Below are 20,357 nucleotides of genomic sequence, written 5' to 3'. Positions count from 1 at the left end.
AAAAAATATTTTTTTTTCGTAGGGAATTTTGATGTGTGTATGTGTGATTTTATCGATAAAAACGTTTTAATTGCGTATGCATGTCCACTTTGAGCAAATTGTGAGCACTGGTTGGGGAAATCTTCGGTAGATTGGGCAAATCGCTAATTGGGCCCCAATTGGGTCAAAATTAGAGCCCAATTGGGAAAAACTTTTGGCTCTGATCGGGCAACCTCAAAAAATTTCCAGCAAGGACATTTTGTCATAATGGGCAACAATTTTTGTGACCTGAACTGGCACGAAAATCTGCTAGCATCATATAAGTGAATTTTCAGAAAAAAGATCATAGCTCGAAAATGACGAATTTTAGCACATGCTACTCGTACTGAAAATAGTTTATACTATTCCCTAATAGACAAAAAAGTTTGAGAGAAAAAAAGATGTGGCAATTTGAAAAAATCAATTTGAAAAAAATAAAATTTTTTTGTTTATAAACAATAATTAATTATTAATAAACAATTACTGATGTTTAGTTTACTAGATCGATTCAGTAGATCAATATCTGCAATTTAAAAAAAAATCGTTAAAATCCTTCCTTGTTTGCGGCAGTTATAAACGATTTCATCAAAAGTTGCTATTAAGAGAGGAAAAAAGAAGCGTTCGTACTCAAAAAGAAAAAAATTCATTATTCGAAAAATTCTCATTTCTGAGCAAAAAGAAAAAAATACGTGTCTCCTTAAATTGTTTAAGGAACAATCCCTGTGAGTTTTATCGCAAACTTAAATTCACTTTCCCCCGGCCTGGGTGATTTGAAATGGAATGAGCCATTTCTATAATTTCACTAATTTAAAGTTCGAATCGTTTCATTAAAAAAAACTTAACAAATAATTATAAAAACCTTAAAAAAATGAGACGAGAATGATAGACTGCAGGGAGCACCAGTTAGACACATAACCAAACATCATAGAAAATACGGAAAATAAGGATGCTGGCTTTCTTTATGGCTTCGTTACATTCTATGTTCTTTGTGATAGCGAAAGTGTTGCCACGTTTCACATTAGGTCAAATGATTCATTTGGCTGTGCGAAAGTCCAATTTCTTAAGAGCAGTTTTACATTATTTTTTGGTGCCATTCTGTAGGAAATACACCAAAATAACATAAACTTCACTTTGTTTTTGTAAAATAAAAAAAAAAAAACCGTTAGACAGCAACAAACCAAAGTTACACTTTCAAAACGTTATTGAAACGTTGTTTGCGCAGCCGGTTTATTTGGTAAGTTTCAAGTGCATTTTTTTTTTGTAAAGTTCGAATAATGAAAGGAAAATTTGAAATAGAAAACAAAACTATAAGTGAAAACCTATGTCACAATTTAAAAAAGTGACTTTTTATCATTTGTTTGCAAAAAAAAACTGACTTGTTGCATAACCTCAAAATTTTTCTGATTTATTTTCATTCATGATTTTATGTTCATAAGCTTTTACAATTTTGTTTACTTTCGGCAAATGAAATGGAAAAGGAAATGGATAAATTAAGATGTAATGAGTTTATTTTATTNCAAAACTATAAGTGAAAACCTATGTCACAATTTAAAAAAGTGACTTTTTATCATTTGTTTGCAAAAAAAAACTGACTTGTTGCATAACCTCAAAATTTTTCTGATTTATTTTCATTCATGATTTTATGTTCATAAGCTTTTACAATTTTGTTTACTTTCGGCAAATGAAATGGAAAAGGAAATGGATAAATTAAGATGTAATGAGTTTATTTTATTTTACTTAGCCCGCCGTTTTTAGCCGTTTACAAGAAAAACGGGGTTTTTCTGGGCTATCATGCTATTACAAAAGGCGAGTTGTTTGAAGTTTGGCTGATTAGATGTTCGAAAAAAAGAAACCTTTTTTCGGTTGTCAACCATGTTGAAAAAAATTCGGCGCTGCTGATATTTGCGAAAGTTCCATGAAACTCTTAGAAGAAAAAACGCGTATTTTTTGCAATTATTTATGAAAGAAAGACGAGAATTATGGAAAGCAATTCGGAAAGGATGCTAAAATATTAAGATCTGAAAACATAGCGTTTCTTGCTGATGAAGTTCTTTTCGAAATCAAAAAGCCAACTTTGTCGACCAGCAGCCGGATTCTAACTTTCACTATCGCTAAAATGCTAAACTAGGAAAGCTCAATTTTTTCCGAATTATTAGCTATCCCCAAGAATTGCGGTTCTGTCCCCTCTTTCGCTAAAAATAGCTTAGCCCAAATTTTTTGGTGATAAATAGTCAATTTTAATGGTGATAAATAGTGAAAATGGAAGTATAAGAAGCAAAAAAATAGCAGCCTCAATTTGGATTACATTTCATCTCCTGTAGCGTAGCCATGGCCATGTTACAAAGGCACTTGCGCCGATTCGCTAAAAGGCAAATGCTTGAGAGAATGTACGGATTGAAACTTCGAAATTTTTTACTCAAAGTGAATAGAGTTTTCAAAAACATTCGTATTCTTTCCAGGAAGTTACCAGCGATTTTTGGTAAATGTTTCACAAAGCAGCATTTGCATTCTGAATATAAATAATATCGATGGGGAATTTGGGAATACTAGAACCTCAAGTGAAAATGAAGTGTTTTATGACGACTAACTGGTTTAGAAATCTCTTCTCAAGGCATATCTGCGAGAAATGTAATACATTTTTTTCTTTTTATACCCGAGCGCACTTGTGCACAAGGGTATTATAACTTTGTTCACATAACGGTTGTTTGTAACAGNATTCCAAACTTGGCACAGTTATTGGTCCTGGCACAGCATACCAAATGGCCGAAAATTTTTATAATCGGACAATAACCACGCCNCCTTTTTTCGGTTGTCAACCATGTTGAAAAAAATTCGGCGCTGCTGATATTTGCGAAAGTTCCATGAAACTCTTAGAAGAAAAAACGCGTATTTTTTGCAATTATTTATGAAAGAAAGACGAGAATTATGGAAAGCAATTCGGAAAGGATGCTAAAATATTAAGATCTGAAAACATAGCGTTTCTTGCTGATGAAGTTCTTTTCGAAATCAAAAAGCCAACTTTGTCGACCAGCAGCCGGATTCTAACTTTCACTATCGCTAAAATGCTAAACTAGGAAAGCTCAATTTTTTCCGAATTATTAGCTATCCCCAAGAATTGCGGTTCTGTCCCCTCTTTCGCTAAAAATAGCTTAGCCCAAATTTTTTGGTGATAAATAGTCAATTTTAATGGTGATAAATAGTGAAAATGGAAGTATAAGAAGCAAAAAAATAGCAGCCTCAATTTGGATTACATTTCATCTCCTGTAGCGTAGCCATGGCCATGTTACAAAGGCACTTGCGCCGATTCGCTAAAAGGCAAATGCTTGAGAGAATGTACGGATTGAAACTTCGAAATTTTTTACTCAAAGTGAATAGAGTTTTCAAAAACATTCGTATTCTTTCCAGGAAGTTACCAGCGATTTTTGGTAAATGTTTCACAAAGCAGCATTTGCATTCTGAATATAAATAATATCGATGGGGAATTTGGGAATACTAGAACCTCAAGTGAAAATGAAGTGTTTTATGACGACTAACTGGTTTAGAAATCTCTTCTCAAGGCATATCTGCGAGAAATGTAATACATTTTTTTCTTTTTATACCCGAGCGCACTTGTGCACAAGGGTATTATAACTTTGTTCACATAACGGTTGTTTGTAACAGGCAAAACGAATCGAGATAGATATAGACAAATGTATACATAAATGATCAGAATGAAAAGAGAAATCGATTAAGCGGTGACTGTCTGTCCGTCCGTCCGTCCGTCCGTCCGTCCGTCCGTCCGTCTGTGCACACGATAACTCGAGTAAAAATTGAGATATCTTAACGAAACTTGGTACGTGGACTTCTTTTGGGCGTAGGACGGATGGTATTGAAAATGGGCGAAATCGGACAATAACCACGCCTACCTCCCATATAACGGTAATTTTCAGAAATACGAAAACTGCGATATTTTAGTAACTACTGAAGATAATTCACTCAAAATTGATACTTACAATGAGTTTCAGACGGAAAACATGAATATTATAAATTTTTGGAAAATGGGCGTAGCCACGCCCACTTATGGTTACATGTGTATATCTTGGTAACCGCTGCACCAATTTCTTCCAAACTTGGCACAGTTGTTGGTCCTGGTACAGCATACCAAATGGCCGAAAATTTTTAAAATCGGACAATAACCACGCCCACATCTCATATAAAGGTAATTTAGAGAAATACGAAATATTCGATAAATCAGTAAATATTAAAGCTAATTTATTCAAAATTGATGNTTACATTTCATCTCCTGTAGCGTAGCCATGGCCATGTTACAAAGGCACTTGCGCCGATTCGCTAAAAGGCAAATGCTTGAGAGAATGTACGGATTGAAACTTCGAAATTTTTTACTCAAAGTGAATAGAGTTTTCAAAAACATTCGTATTCTTTCCAGGAAGTTACCAGCGATTTTTGGTAAATGTTTCACAAAGCAGCATTTGCATTCTGAATATAAATAATATCGATGGGGAATTTGGGAATACTAGAACCTCAAGTGAAAATGAAGTGTTTTATGACGACTAACTGGTTTAGAAATCTCTTCTCAAGGCATATCTGCGAGAAATGTAATACATTTTTTTCTTTTTATACCCGAGCGCACTTGTGCACAAGGGTATTATAACTTTGTTCACATAACGGTTGTTTGTAACAGGCAAAACGAATCGAGATAGATATAGACAAATGTATACATAAATGATCAGAATGAAAAGAGAAATCGATTAAGCGGTGACTGTCTGTCCGTCCGTCCGTCCGTCTGTGCACACGATAACTCGAGTAAAAATTGAGGTATCTTAACGAAACTTGGTACGTGGACTTCTTTTGGGCGTAGGACGGATGGTATTGAAAATGGGCGAAATCGGACTGTAACCACGCCTACCTCCCATATAACGGTAATTTTCAGAAATACGAAAAGAGCGATATTTTAGTAACTACTAAAGCTAATTCACTCAAAATTGATATTTGCAATGAGTTTGAGACGAAAAATAAGAATATTAAAACATTTTGGCGAATGGGCGTAGCCACGCCCACTTATGGTTACATGTGTATATCTTGGTAACGGCTGCACCAATTTATTCCAAACTTGGCACAGTTATTGGTCCTGGCACAGCATACCAAATGGCCGAAAATTTTTATAATCGGACAATAACCACGCCCACATCTCATATAAAGGTAATTTAGAGAAATACGAAATATTCGATAAATCAGTAAATATTAAAGCTAATTTATTCAAAATTGATGGTTACTACAATTCTTAACAAAGAAATATGTTTGTGATAAAATTTTGGAAAATGGGCGTGGCACCGCCCACTTATGATCACATATATGTATCTCGGTAAACGTTCTACCAATTTGAACCAAACTCGGTACGATTATTGTGCTTGCCACATAAAATCAAACCGTTGAAAATTGTTGAAATCGGACTAAAATTGAGGCCGNTTTTCATATAACGGTAAATTGCAGAAATGCTTGAAATTTCAATATTTCGAAATTTAAGGACGCTAGTTTACTTAAAATTTATACACCCCGGCTTATCATGTAGTGGTAGCTTTCGGTAAGGTGGAAAACATATATTTAATACTTGCGCCGGGTATTTAATGCTCGGCTCCGCCCGAACTTAGACTTTCTTACTTGTTTTAATTTAGGAATTTCCAGAAGAAACCCGTTATGTACATGTGACCATACTTATTTTATTACGTAGCTCATTGTAAGCGGGAGGGGGTTGAGTATATTAAGGAAATAACTTGTGTCAAAACCAAGCTAAGTACTACTTAAACACATATACTCATAATTTGAACGTACAAAAAAGCAGAAGAGTCTGTTTTACGAAAGACAAGTTTCCACATTTTATTTACTACCTTTACACTATTTTTAACGTAAGTATGTCATCTTTTTACATTAAAATAATGCACTATTTTAGCTGTTATTAATTTCGCACAGAAAAAGTTATCATTTGACCTAATGTGCGTTTGTGCGAAAACTTGTTTTTTTTTTTGAACATAGTACAAGGATACTCTTATTAAATTAATAAAGAAAACACTGAAAATCGGGACTTAATCGGTACAAATATGAAAAATTGGAACACCTATACGTCCCGACTTTTAAAAAATATTCTGCTGGACAATTTTCTTAAAATCGTTACTGTCCCCCCAAAATCGGTACGAATGGTCACCGTATATATATTACACCGGAAATTGAAAGACTTGACAAACAAACTCTGAGTTCATTGAAATGTAATTGCATTGGCCTTATTGTTAGTCAGATTTTGTATTAAATGGCTCTCTCTCCTTTCATTTCAGTATAAACTTCACATAGGAAGCAACGCAAATGGCTCAACCTCAGTTACTACAAATTAAACTGTCGCGTTTTGACGCCCAGCCTTGGGGCTTTCGATTGCAGGGAGGTGTTGACTTTGCTTCCCCACTAGTCGTGCAAAAGGTATGTCAAATTTATTTTGAATCGATAAGCTAAATAACACTCTCGAGTCTAAAGATGTATTCCGAGTATTTATTGTCAATATTTCCAAGATTTATATGCATATGTGTAATTACAGGGTGTGTATGTAACTTACGTATATTTTCAGCCGGATACAGTGATTTTATTTTTAAATGGTTTGTTTAAACAATTTGGTATTTAAACGTTTCCTACATTTCTTATGGGGAGCGGAGGCGTAATAGAGCAAATTTGCGCACGTCTCGCTTGCTATTTTTATTAATAGTCTTGACCATCTATTTACTGGACAGTACGTCTGTCAAATGAGTCTTTTTCGAAAAATATTGCAGCTTTTTGAGTTACTTTGTATATATGTACATATTTATATATGTGAATATTAAATTAAACACGTTTAGTGTAGTATATTTTTATATATGTAGATATCTACATACATAATTATTTTTACTACGTGTTCTTCAATGTTTAAGTTTTTGTTGTGGTGCTATTTGTTTCAATGAAAAAAAATAAAACCGCAAATATTCGCTTTATTTTTGTTGCTATTCATTATCTATGCAGCTATAAGAATTGATCGCTATTTGAAAAAATGTTCCATTTCCCATAATTGTAACGGCAGTCGAAACGAAATCTGCAAACCCATGGATCCCTAAAGAGAGCTCGAATGGTGAATTCGTAAATAAAAGTTTACTTGGGGATTTTGTATAGTGGGTTTAGAGCCGCTCCGACAAATGAGGATTCAAGCAGATTCATTTTTATAAATTTGAGATTAAACAAACAGGTATTACGGAAATAAATTTTTAAAATGGTGAGGAAAGCTACAAGGAGTATTCGAAATTCTTAGACAAAACAGAATCGCTGTTTTCTCATTGGTTATCTTGGCTGATATCTTAGTGGATCCTTTACATATACCCTTTCCATTGACAAACTGACGTGCTTCCAATTTCGGAATCGCAAATATTCTGCGTCTTAATTTTCAAATTACGTGATCCAATATTCGCAAATCGCAAAATTTTTGCAGCTTCAAATCGGTTGCCGCTGAGACGGTGGTATGAAAAGTAAATTTCAAAATTAACTCAAATAACAAACTAGTTTAGTTTTAATTATCTCCTTTATATTTTGCGATATTTTTGGCGTCCTAAAGTTAATTTTTTATGTTGATTTTATTTTTTTTTAATTTACTATTTATTATGCAAATCTCATTTCTGGGCAACGAAAATTTTTGGAAGCATCGAAGATTTACAATTTGGGGCGATAATTGTTGCATACCTTCAAGGATTGACTGTTAAGAGTGCTGAAATTAAAGTGGAAAATAGAACCTATCGATAAAAAAAAGTTGCGAATTCGGGAGCACCCAAAAGTAAAAACGAACGATTTTTACGAAAACGTAAATCGCAAAAGTAAGTGAAAATGGGGGCACGGCTGAAAAACTTTCGGTAAAAGTTAGTTTGCAGGCATAGATTTTACATCCTATTCTCTGTGCTTTGGTTTTTGGGCGCGGACGCTGCTTCGATCGGAGTAGATTTACTCCGATTAATTTTTTAAATTTTAAATCTACTCCCTACCCCGCTTGACCTTAAATTTGCTTAGATTTTTTTTTCCATTCACATTAAGCATTTTTTTTAAATATGGTAACTTAAATTTTTGCTCAATAACTTCTGTGGCAACCATCAAGGTTTTGTATAGCAACGTGTAAGAGAAGTTGTCTCTTTTACTCCTTAAAATTCCTTGCGGAATCACTTTTTATTTCCCAAAGCAGGGGATTGATTAAGGACCAGAAAAATATTTTGGAAAGGTGTATGTTTAACAACTTGGCAGAGTATATGCTGACTTAGTTTTTTTACCGCATAGTAGTGCCGCTTCTGAAAGAAAAATTTCAGAGATAAATCTCGTTAAAAACAAATACAGAGACAGGCTTTATGTCGAAACAGTTGAAAGTTAAACCAAAGGTCAGAATTTATACGCCGTCTGATTATTCATTCCATACAATATCTACCACTCAATATATTTTTTTACATTCGTAACTTCTACAGTTTTGATGTTTCCATTCTCAAATTTTTACAGCGTACTCCATAAAATTTGACAACTATTCAGGTTGAAAAAATAAAAATCAAACATGATGAAGTTAATAAAAAAATAAAAAATAAGAAATGCAACTTTTTAATATAATTTTTATTTTTTATTTTAATACATCTCACATTTTATTGAAAATCCGAAGTAATTACGCACATTTTGATACCGTAACTGATTTGCTCCGTGAGTTCAAAATTTCGGGAATTTCTTTTCGAGATTTTCGAATATCATGACGAAACAAAATAATAGGTGGCTTATTTTTTCGATAAAGAATGTAAAAAAATATATTTGACCAAAAAAAAATATTGAGGTTCAAATATTGTATGGAATGACCCATCAAATTCTTTGACTACTTAAGCATTGAAAATGGGAATGATCTCATTATTGTTATTCAAAAATGTCATAAATATAAAATAATTTACTGGCTCCTGTGTATAATGATACACTCATGCTAAAATGAAAAGTGAATGAATTTGATTTATATACCAAAATATTGTTAAAAAGAAGAAGTCTGGCGTTGTACAGTATTTTCTGTTACCTAGATTCATAATTTTGGTTTGAATAAAAATGTACTGAAAAGTACTGATTCTTTTAGCATTAAAAAGTCTAACGTACTGATTTCGCGCATAAAAAATCTGACAACACTACCTGAGATCTACCACATTTTTTTGAAATCGACATTTTTTCCAGATTCTAGCAAAAAACACCACTAAACAATTTAATGAAACAAACCAAACACTTTTTATACAAACAAATGCAGCTTTTGTTGGCCACGCTTTTATTGCCACCAGGGATGCCGTTTGGATCTAAATAGATCCAATTGGATACATTTTTAGACAAATTTTTGCGGGATACTTATTTTTTCCGGTCAGTATAAATGTGGATACTTTTTTAAATAGGCCAAAATTTTATATTTCCTATAAAGTTTTTTTCGTTCAAAAATCGATTTTCATTAAAGATGGTAGAAAGCATTACGTTTTATAAACGTGTAAAGAATCGCTACTTAAGCGTGAAATTAAAGCATTTTATTTTTTGTGAACGAAGCAATGAACATATGAAGAGATCTCACCAAAATAGGTATAAGCGCAATTATGTTAACTAGCTTATAAGGATGCTTTAAGCAAGATCTTAATAAACATATCGTCGTTTAAGGTACAAAACCCCGTATCAACAAAATGCAAAACTGCGTATCAAGGTAATGCAAAACCTCGTATGTGACGTTGCATAAATTATTTTCTAGAGAGTAAAAACACTTATATTTCAAAATGGTTCTCTTTTTTATAAAGCAATCGCACTTCTGGCTAGTATATTTCAGGACGAATGGATAAGGATTGAGCCAAGAGCTTGTGTGAGCAAATCCAATTTTTAGCAGCAAACGTCAGTTACGCGGTTTTGCAGAATGACGATACGCGGTTTTGTACTTTAAACAACGTAATATATAAAGTAAATTATACTCTTTCTGTAGTAATCTCTTTCATATTACATATTTTCCTTTGTTAATTTAAAAAGAAATAAGATTTCAATGTAGTTTAAAAAAATAAATTTGATTTTTTTAAGGAAACTTTTATGAATTTTACTGAAAAAATTTTGCTTATTTGCACATATTGAGAGAGGTAACCAGATTCCTCTTTTAATGTGTGCAAATTTGCACGCCGTGTAATAAAATTAATCATTGCATGTTTACTTTTACACATAAAATGTTTAAAATAAAGTAATGTTTATTATTAGTAGGAAATCTATTTGTAGTTTGAAAATTTTTGCAATTTTAAACATTCTATATATGTGTATTAATGTGCATATTTTAAAGATCTCAAGTTCAAAATCAAATACTGAACAGCCTATACGTATATTTATACAGATTCTTGTTGAAAAATAGATACTTTTCAGTAGTAGTTTTACATGCTCTTTTTAGAGTGTACTTGCTATTTATTATATTTACTTTGCAAAATACTTATGCACAAAAAATGTACTTTATAAATTGAAATTACAAATGTTTGATTTTATGCACATGTATTCCAAGTCCTTAGGATGGGTTAAATTATGTCTTTTTCATGAAAATGTTTGGTTTTCTTACAAATTATGAGATGTATATGTAAAAAAAGAAAATTGGATACATTTGGATACATTTTTGGCTTGGTCAGGGATACATTTTCTTGAGACGGCGCGGCAACACTGATTGCCACTAATTTCAGCACTTATCGAAGAAAATCGATCAAATTCCACGTATGTATGTATGCGAAATACTTTTTCACGTGGCGTCTATGCGCTGAAATGTACAGCTGTATACAATTGAAAATAGGCACTTAAACCTGTGCTTATGACTAATTTTATGAGAAATCGCATGCACAGTAAAGAAAATACGAAAGTTAGACATTTGGTGGGTTGTATTATCCCAGTAGTACCGAAAGTGTATGTGAAACCGTGGAGATTGTTATTGCATATTTTTATTGTTAATTATAATATTTGTTAAGGTTTATAGTATTGTTATTGCATGAATGACATATGCAGTGAATAGAAATAATGATAGTGATGATATTTTTAACTAACACAGTTACGGGTAGACGGAGAATCACAAAATGCAGCCAACACTCCACACGAGCCCGCGGGATTCCGCGGGTGCCCAAAACAGCCCAGAAAACGTTCCTCACGCTAAAAAATGGGTAATAGAGAGCGAGTACCTTCCGGTTTTGGATCGTAAATGTCTTTTTCTTCGTGCCCGAAACAGCCAGGACTTTTTTCCGGGCAGAAATGTGCAAGATGTCAATTTGAAATAACAGCTATTGTTTGCTTACATCCGAAAACAAATTTTGTAAAATACAAATATGGAAAATAGCACTAAAGTTTTAGAAATGTAGGTATGTATTTGCTAATTTTATGATCCATATAAGATAAATACACATAAAATCATTGAGGGCTGATTTGTTGATTCCGTGAAGGAAATGTGGTTTTTTAGCTTTCCTCACGCACTGGGCAATTTTGGCACGTGTTGACACTTGTGAGAGAGTAACTTATTTGTACGCTCTAATTACCGAAACAAAGCTATTATGATTATTAATAAATACGCATGTATGCACATAAATACTCTGTTTTGCAATAAATAAAATAAATATTGACAACGCATGTTAACCCAACGCCAGAAAATTAAATTGAATGCGTTGATAAATTCGTCGCTGAATACTGCTGCGGGCTTTTTTGGACTAATACGCCCAGAAGTTGGTTCAATGGAAAGTGAAGGGTTCATATGTATTATATGTAAATACATATCTGTATGTATGACCGTGAACAATTAACTCGTCGTTTGAGGCTTTCATCCGCGCATCCTGGATTTGCCTCATTGGTTCCAAATCACACGAACATACCCATACGTACATATACATACATATGCCGCTCGTTCCAAGCCAACGTAGCCCCAGTTGTGTGGTGGTAAACCATTTTAGGAATGATTGCGGTTTGACAAACAACATCATCCCAGCGAAGGCCCAAGAGCGTCAACACTGCACCAACTAACATCACGGTTGCTCAAATTTATTATTTGCCCGCAAAAATTAGGAATCAGAAACATTGTTTAGCGCAGGGCGTTGCTGAACCAGTGCTGCGCTGTCACTTCAATTGAAGTTTTTCACTTCACTTTGGAAGCCTTCACTTCGCCACTTCATTTTACTTCGTTTTACTTCACTTTCCACAATTTAGATTTATCTCCGCAATAAATAAAAATTCCTTTGAAATATATAATTTATTTACCCAAAATCAACCATCTTTTGCTAAAATTCTTGTTAAGTAGTAAGTATGGCAAATTAATTTTTCACAAAAAACTACTAAAAAGACGCCTATTAAATCTCCGATCTGGTATCGGTTATTTGGAAGAAGTCATTTGGTTTTCATTTTCACATGTATAGTTGTAAAGCCCACAGAAATGAATGGATGGATAAAGTTTCATAATTATTTAGTAAATATTTGACGAAAATAGCAATTATATTCAACAATTTTTATAATGAGCTCGAGGCCATTTTTAAAATGAAAATTTATTGTGGAAAAGCAACAATAATTTGAAAAAATGGTAGAAGTNTATAAAAATTGTTGAATATAATTGTTAAAAAGGCCAAAAAATAACAAAAAACGAAAATAGCAATTATATATTAGTTTTCATACATCTTCAATTTTACAGCAAAAATTAAACATTTAAGTGAATCTCGTGATGATGTTGTTGCTGTGTATCTAGTGATGACTTTGTTGCTGTGAATCGATAACCGTTTAATTATATTTAAGTCTTAATATCATCAGTGAACTGTAATTTTTGATTTTCTTTCCTCAACGTTTGAGGAATTGTGATTTTAAATATATTCCAGGACCAAATTTGCACAGGAACACAAATAATTATAAATTAATAAAGGTTAAATATTACTTTTATTGTGATACAAAAATAATCGATTAACCAAACAAGTGATAAATAACATAATCGAAAAACCCACACCCCTAATAGAGCTCAAAAGTCGTCACTTCGATAATCACTTCACTTTTCCTCCCAAGTCACTCCGAAACACTTCACTTTTAGTGTGCTTTCACTTCGCTCGAAAATTAGTAAACGGCAACACTGTGCTGAACGCATTTCCATACTAATATAAATGCAGTGACGTGTAAAATATTAGGACCACAAAAAAGGTCTTTGAATATTGACTGTTTTTACTTATTGGTAATGGCTCATTGGCTAACCCACAATTATGAAGGCAGCAATTTGAAACTAAAAGCTTTAATCAGTCCATAAAAAATCATGTGTCTTTTGGTTTTCGTGTATTTATGTAGTGAAGATAATGAGTGATATATTCTTAAATCAGTGTGTGCTTTAATTGTTAAAATTACATTATGGTATTGTCATCGGTACGAAAACTACACCCTATCGAGCAAAGAGTACAAATGAGAAAGTGGCGTTGAAAAGGGTAAAGGTTACACCAAAACGAATTTTTAATAATCGCTCAAAACGGGTATCATCGTACATCGTATTTCACTAAAAGACTATCAGCTGATTGCCAAAAAATGCCTACAGCTGAGATCACCTGTTTTTTGGCATGTGCTCATATCTTTTATAATTTCTTTCATTTCTATTACAATTTATTCAAAATACACTAACACACTGAACCAAAAACATCAATACACTAACAAAAGCATACCTACAGCCACCGTTGCCATTTCCAATTTATTTTTCGGACTAAAAAATGGACCAAATGGTAAAAAATGGACCAATTTTTATTACATCGGGAAATTGAGTGGTGTTTATTCCTCTTTATCAAGAAAATATGCCAATTCAGGTTTTATAACGATTTTTTTTTTATTTTGCGTCCAAAGTTCATAACAGTTGTATATTACACAGGTCTGCAAAAAAATGGGTTCGGAATGTTCTATAAAAGTGTAGTGTCATTTCCGAAGTAATTTTTTGCGTAGAATCCGAATCCGGGGTTTAAATTGCTCTATCACGTCAGGACTTTGAGATATCCTAACCTAAAAGTGCAAAAAACGCTGTTTTTGCCCATTTTTGAGGTTATGTAGCTACGAAGATTTTGCTCTTCATAAAAAAGTAGACGTGATATTTTAAAGTATAAGTCTTCCTCTTTTAAATGCCGTTGAGTTTGCTTAAATATCTTAATTTTTCACTGAGATATCGCATTTTGAATTCTCCATGTTTGTGAATGTAATCGACCGTATCACGTCTCATGTTCAGGGTACGAAAATAAACTGTACAAAACAATTCCCATTTGCTCATCGACCATCATATCATTTGTGGTTTTGTACAGTTTTGTAACTAGTCAGAAACAAATTGTAAGATTCACTGTCATTTTCCCCAACGAGAAACGTTTGCTTTTCGTTTGTGACAATTGTACCATAGGGTACGTTTTATATGTATGCAAACGTTTCAATTACGTGAAAAATATTTTTTCTGTAAATTTTCATACCAATTCAATAAAAAAACATTTTTATTTTTTTTATTCATTGCAGCCATTCGTTTTGTATTTGTTTATTGCATATATGTACATACATAAATATATTTTCCCTGCACGATTCATTTCGTTTGTTGTTTCGTCTGTAACTACTAAACTACTGTAGTGTACTATCGCCAAAGTGAACTCAGCCGTTTTGTTTCGTATTGTACCGAACTGTTAAAGTAATAAACGAAACGAAATAGTAACGTACAATATAGTTTATTTTCGTACACTGCTCATGTTATCTCAATGGATTTTCGAATATCGAAAAATTCACAAACATGGAAACTTCAAAATGCGATATCTCAGTGAAAAATAAAGATATTTAAGCAAACTCAACGGCATTTAAAAGAGGAAGACTTATACTTAAAAATACCACGTTTACTTTTTTATGAAGAGCAAAATCTGCGTAGCTACATAACCTCAAAAATGGGCAAAAACAGCGTTTTTGCACTTTTAGGTTAGGATATCTCAAAATCCTGACGTGATAGAGCAATTTAAACCCCGGATTCGGATTCTACGCAAAAAATTACTTCGAAAATGACCCTACACTTTCCTAGAACAAAACGTTGTTGACCTGTGTTATTAACATGCTATTGTTTAAAGTTTTAAATTATAATTTGTTTCATAATTTCGTTTTTAATAATGATAAATCAAGAAATTCGCGCTCAGCTACTTCGGAACTGTGAGGCAGACTAAAAATGAACTAAATCACACCGAGCCCTAACCGCCAAAATAACGTAAGCGACATTTTTTTCAAAATTTTCTTTTTGATGCAGAAATACATCTAGATGCCCTAGGGCTCGACACAATTCTCCAAAGGCTGCTTTACTTAATCCATTTTTAATCAAACTTACTTGATCCCAAAAACGTTCTATATTGGTACAGTTTTTGAAGTTACCTTCACTCAGCCTCAATTTGCGAAATTGAAATTCTATATGTCTGCATCATTTACCAATGCGGAAAATTGGTCGAGTAGCGGCGAAATTGATACATCAGTATCAGAAAGAACTTTATGTAATGTAATAATTTCAAGATGTTTAATATCTTTTCGATTGAAATCGAATATTATTTTCATGTGCTAAATACTATGATTAAAGTTTTGCTACCTTTCCATATTTTTGACAGCCCCTTTAATATTGGTCACCGAGCAATTGAAATTAGCAAGAAACCGTGATTTTTTGAAGCGTGCTTTGACAGATGATTAGCCACGCCATATTTGAAGGCGTGGCAAGGCGAGACCACACTTTTAGCAGGTGTTGCCAATCGGCCCTATGCTGAATATCGTCATCGTTATCGTCGACGATCGTCAGTAACATGGCTGACGATGGCCATATCGTCACTTTTACTGACCATGACGATATTCAACATAGGGATACAAAAAATTGAAAACGCGAAACTATTGCATGAAGTGAAAGGATGACAATAACCTAACCAAAGGCTTGTGAAATGGACCACTTTAAAAAGAATTGAACCAATGGACCAAACGAAAAGAAATGAACCAAATTTGGTCCATTTGGACCAAAACGGAACCGTACCTACAGCCTGCCAGAGAAAACGGCAGCAAGAAGAGTTACATTACTTGATGATGCAATAATACAAGGTGCTATCGGTTGGCAACTTCTCGCTCTAATTCCGCCATATTGACTGCCTTATGTGAAACAGTGTTACTTCTTTAACAATTCTTTGCCTAATAATATAGTTGAATGTTTTTTTTATTTTTTCTCAGTATACACATTTTGTTTTCTTAAAAAGGTATTTTATCTTATTTTATTTCATTTTATTATGAATATTCTATAAAAAAGCAAATTTTGTTTAGGAGAAAATGTGGAACTTTATATTTTCCCCCATATGGGGATTAATTTCAACCAATTTTTCTTCTCATTCTAATGAGCTAAGTCAGTGTCAAATCGAGCTGTCACAACTGATACCACCTTGTATTATTGCATCATGAATTACTTATGGAACTGTACGATGGCTGGTATTGCGAAAATCGCGGCGGACGGCGATTATATTTATGTAAATAAACAGTTTCAGCAAAGTTAAAAAACATGTTTTCCTTTTTAGTGTTGTAGCAATCAGTGTTGCCACAAAAAATTACCAAATCCGAAAAAATTACTCAAAATTTTCTTATTACAGATATGAGTATTGTGTACTACATACTATTTACAGGTCTTAGTATAAAAATTAATTACATTCTCCAATTCATTTGGTACATTTGTTCTTGCTGCTCAAACGAAGTATCACCGTTATATTTTATGCTTTGGGTTGTATATAATATTAGCTCTGATCCAATATTTTTCGTATTATTAAAAATATTAAAAATTCCTTCCGAACCCTGCTTTGGATCACGTTATCCGATTTCTATAATTCTTTTTTTAAAGGAAAGGTGCTACCGCACAGGTGGCCCCGTAATAATTTGGTTTAAATCCGATAATCGGATAATGAAGAAATTAACGATAATCTTAAATTTTTATATGAGAATCGAAGTCGGTTTTGTTTTTTGCTTAAAAATTACTTGTTAGGGCCGTTTTCTCAAGTAACCTGTAATTTTAAAGCTCACTTTATATTTAAAGGTTGCATTAAATTTTATCATTGTGTCTAAAGTAAGGCATTTTACTATCCGTTTTAAATTGGCTTACCACCAAGAAACATACATCTTATGTCATAAACCGATAATAGAAATGCTTAACTTTAGACTTAACTTTTAATCCAACATTTAAATATAAAGTGAGCTTTAAACTTAAAGGTTACTTCAGAAAACGGCCCTAATCTACTTAATATACATTCTACTGAAGCATGAGAAAAGGGCTATATTAGTAATGCAGATATGATTTTTTTTCAATTTGGAAAGTTATTTGAACCCTAAGAATCTTTGATTCAAAAACTTTTTTCCTATAATTTTCTGGATCTAATGAATAATCAATATGAATATCCTTATGATCGAACAATGCGTGTTCTTTCCATTCGTTATCGAGATTTTGCAAGTTCAAAATAAGTTGAAAATATAACGATGGAATAAAAATTATCGAAGGCGAAATATCCCTTTGCCTAAAGCTATTTACATATGTATGTTGTATATGGGGGTGTTTGAAGGTTTGACTAGCCGTTTGAAATGTGAGCAAAAATCAAAACTTTTTGAATTCCTGGCTGCCATGTTGACGTTTGAACAAACCGCTTACGTTGTGTATGGTAAAATCGCCTCATTCGCAACGGGATTTTCCCCGAATGAGAACGCAAGAGAGAAAAATCGAAGAAAAGCAAACTCTTTTACATTGTGAACGGGAATAAAACTAAAACTCTTTGCTTGAACGGGTGCAAGCTAAGAATGCAGAAGGATAAAATGTTGACTCGCATGAAAAAAAATTTAAACTTATTGGAGTCATAAGGACAAACAGGTAATTTTTTAAGCTGATAAAGTTAGAAGGACGAAATTCGAGGTTGTTATCGAATAAAATATTGCGCAATTTTAAGGATAACATTTTAAAAAGACATTTTCAGTACTTACCAGTCCTTATGCACCAATAAATTGAATCTGTTTAAATTCTACAGAATTTCCTCTTTAACTTGATAACTATACTTCTCTAAGCACATTTCACTGAATTTTTTAAATCATTTCAGTGTGAAAACCTAGAAGCGCAATTTTATTATATTTGGCCCATGGTTTTGCGAATATATAGATTTGTGTGTGTCAAATTTACTATCACACGGTGTTTTTTGTATAATGAGCTAAACATTTATAAAAAAATATTAATTATTAAACAAAAAATTAAATATAGCCAATTCAGGCCAAGAAGAGGAATTTCTATAATTGCCATCCGTACAAATTACAAATCCCGCGATTTTCGGGACCCGGGATGCCGGAATTAACACTCCTAGTACTTACCTATACTAAATTTTCGGACTTTCTCGGTTGTAGGTTAACGGCGGCAGCTTGGCAGAGAAGGCTGGTCTCATCCCAGGAGATGCTGTACTTCAAATTAATGATGTTGATGTATTTAATTTGCGCCACAAAGACGCCCAGGATGTCGTTGTACGCTCTGGAAACAACTTCGTTTTGACTGTCCAAAGGTAAGAACATATTGCAATAAGTATGTACTGCGAAATGATATTTACATAGAGAAAATTTCCCATGCAGGGGAGGCTCGACTTGGCGTCCACACGTAACGCCAACTGGCAATCTACCTCAGCCACAGCAGAACTCCCCGTATTTGCAAACAGTGACGAAAACTTCTCTAGCTCATAAACAACAGGAAGGACAACACATTGGCTGTGGATACAATAACGCTGCCCGTCCATTCGTAAGTTCGGAAATGTTGTTTGTGCAAACACAAATATTTCATAATTTACTCATGTCGACACTAATACGGCTACTTTCATTCTGACATTTATGACAAAGGATTATTTTTCATGCATTTGTATGTATGCAAAATTGTATAAATGTGTTCCTTGCAAGTGTTAAAATGTTGATATGTATTACGGCTAGTAATGTGCTGAATCAAAGCTTTTAAGTATTGATCGATATTTGGTACCGATTTAAAAAGTATCGAATACTCTCGATACTCGGTTTCAAATAAAAACGCACATAGGCCAAAACCCGAATGTAGGAGCCAATAGAGCTTTTAATACTGATTCAAATGAAAGGTGTACATATATATATATGTCGGTTCGAGGCCATAATGCAGAGAAACTCTTACTTGTTTGAAGCATTTTTGTCCCAGCTGAATCGGACAATATCATTTTTGTAGGTCTGGGGGCAGATTCTGTAACCAGTTAGCGACAATTTTCGTATCGGTATCGGTTTAGTTGACGTATGATATGAAATATTTTTTCGTCAACAAGTGCGATATCGATCCGAAACTTGTCGCTAACTGGTTACAGAATCTCCCCCCTGAAAGGCTTCTTCATCCGTCAAATTATCTTTCTTTAATCTTGGATCGACTAAAGTTAAAACTAATAAAATAAATTGATAAAATAATATTACTCTGTTGCGATAAGTTCAAGTGTTTTAGCCGATATCTTGTACATTAGTAATGAAAGTTTTTTCTAAACTTGAAATGCATATAATGGCGAAGGTTTAATGTAAAGAATCGGTATCGGGTACCGAAAAGGAAGTATTGGGTACAGAAATCTTTTTTACGTATTGGGTACCGAGTATTGGGTACCGATAATTCAGCACATCACTAATTACGGCATCCCTTGGGGACTTACACTATAAGGGATTTGCGGGATCGTGAAGTATATCCCCACACTGCTAATGCCATATCATAGAAATATAATAGTGCGATTCATAAAACGTCGCAAAGTGGCATTTTCGGCGAAATGGCAACGTTGCAAACAAAGTTGTATGAACGAATCGCAACTCCGGATTACAAATGTAAAATTTATTAAAAAAGAAAAGTTTTTACAATTATATTTCGAAGCAGTCTTAACTAATATAATTTTTCTTCAAGTACCTTGATGGCATTAAAACATCATATGTTTCGCGACTTTGAGTTTGCAATGAGTTTGTCGCAGGAGAGTTTCTATACCAAAGTAATCTGCTGTGTCGCAAGGTGGCAAATTTTGCAACAAATGCGGGGAAATTTCGGTCGAGAAATCCGAGTTTGGTTAAGAATTTCAATTAAACTCTTGGTATTGTGATTCTGCTTCCGGAATAATTTCGTGCAAATTGAAATTTTTTCTAATATGAAGTTGGCTATTTCTAATAGATTTTGTCGCTGAACTCATATCTGATAAATATGTTCAGCATTACAAAATACATCTCTTGTCCTTTCACAAACCGCACAGTGTGCTTTTTGAACACTGCATGCGAATTAA

The 20,357-nt window shown here is 33.4% G+C and overlaps 1 protein-coding gene across 19 annotated transcripts in view; it reads left to right on the top strand.

Moving 5' to 3' along the window:
- The window catches only part of Zasp52 (Z band alternatively spliced PDZ-motif protein 52), a 442,143-nt gene that overhangs the window by 119,397 nt on the left and 302,389 nt on the right, over positions 1 to 20,357 (top strand). For 18 of the 19 annotated variants that reach the window (XM_017628721.1, XM_017628613.1, XM_017628603.1 and 15 more), the window contains 3 exons: positions 6,345 to 6,483; positions 18,457 to 18,608; positions 18,676 to 18,838. In XM_017628721.1, the coding sequence (XP_017484210.1) occupies positions 6,373 to 6,483; positions 18,457 to 18,608; positions 18,676 to 18,838 (426 nt within the window). In that variant the 5' untranslated portion in view covers positions 6,345 to 6,372. The remainder of the gene's footprint in view (positions 1 to 6,344; positions 6,484 to 18,456; positions 18,609 to 18,675; positions 18,839 to 20,357) is intronic. The other variant, XM_017628652.1, reaches the window with a different exon arrangement.

The sequence above is a fragment of the Rhagoletis zephyria genome, unplaced genomic scaffold, assembly GCF_001687245.7.
Source record: "Rhagoletis zephyria isolate East Lansing unplaced genomic scaffold, Rhagoletis_zephyria_1.1 Rzeph_scaffold_00077, whole genome shotgun sequence".
In the NCBI taxonomy this organism is placed as follows: Eukaryota; Metazoa; Arthropoda; class Insecta; order Diptera; family Tephritidae; genus Rhagoletis; species Rhagoletis zephyria.
This window is presented reverse-complemented; position numbering and strand designations above follow the sequence as displayed.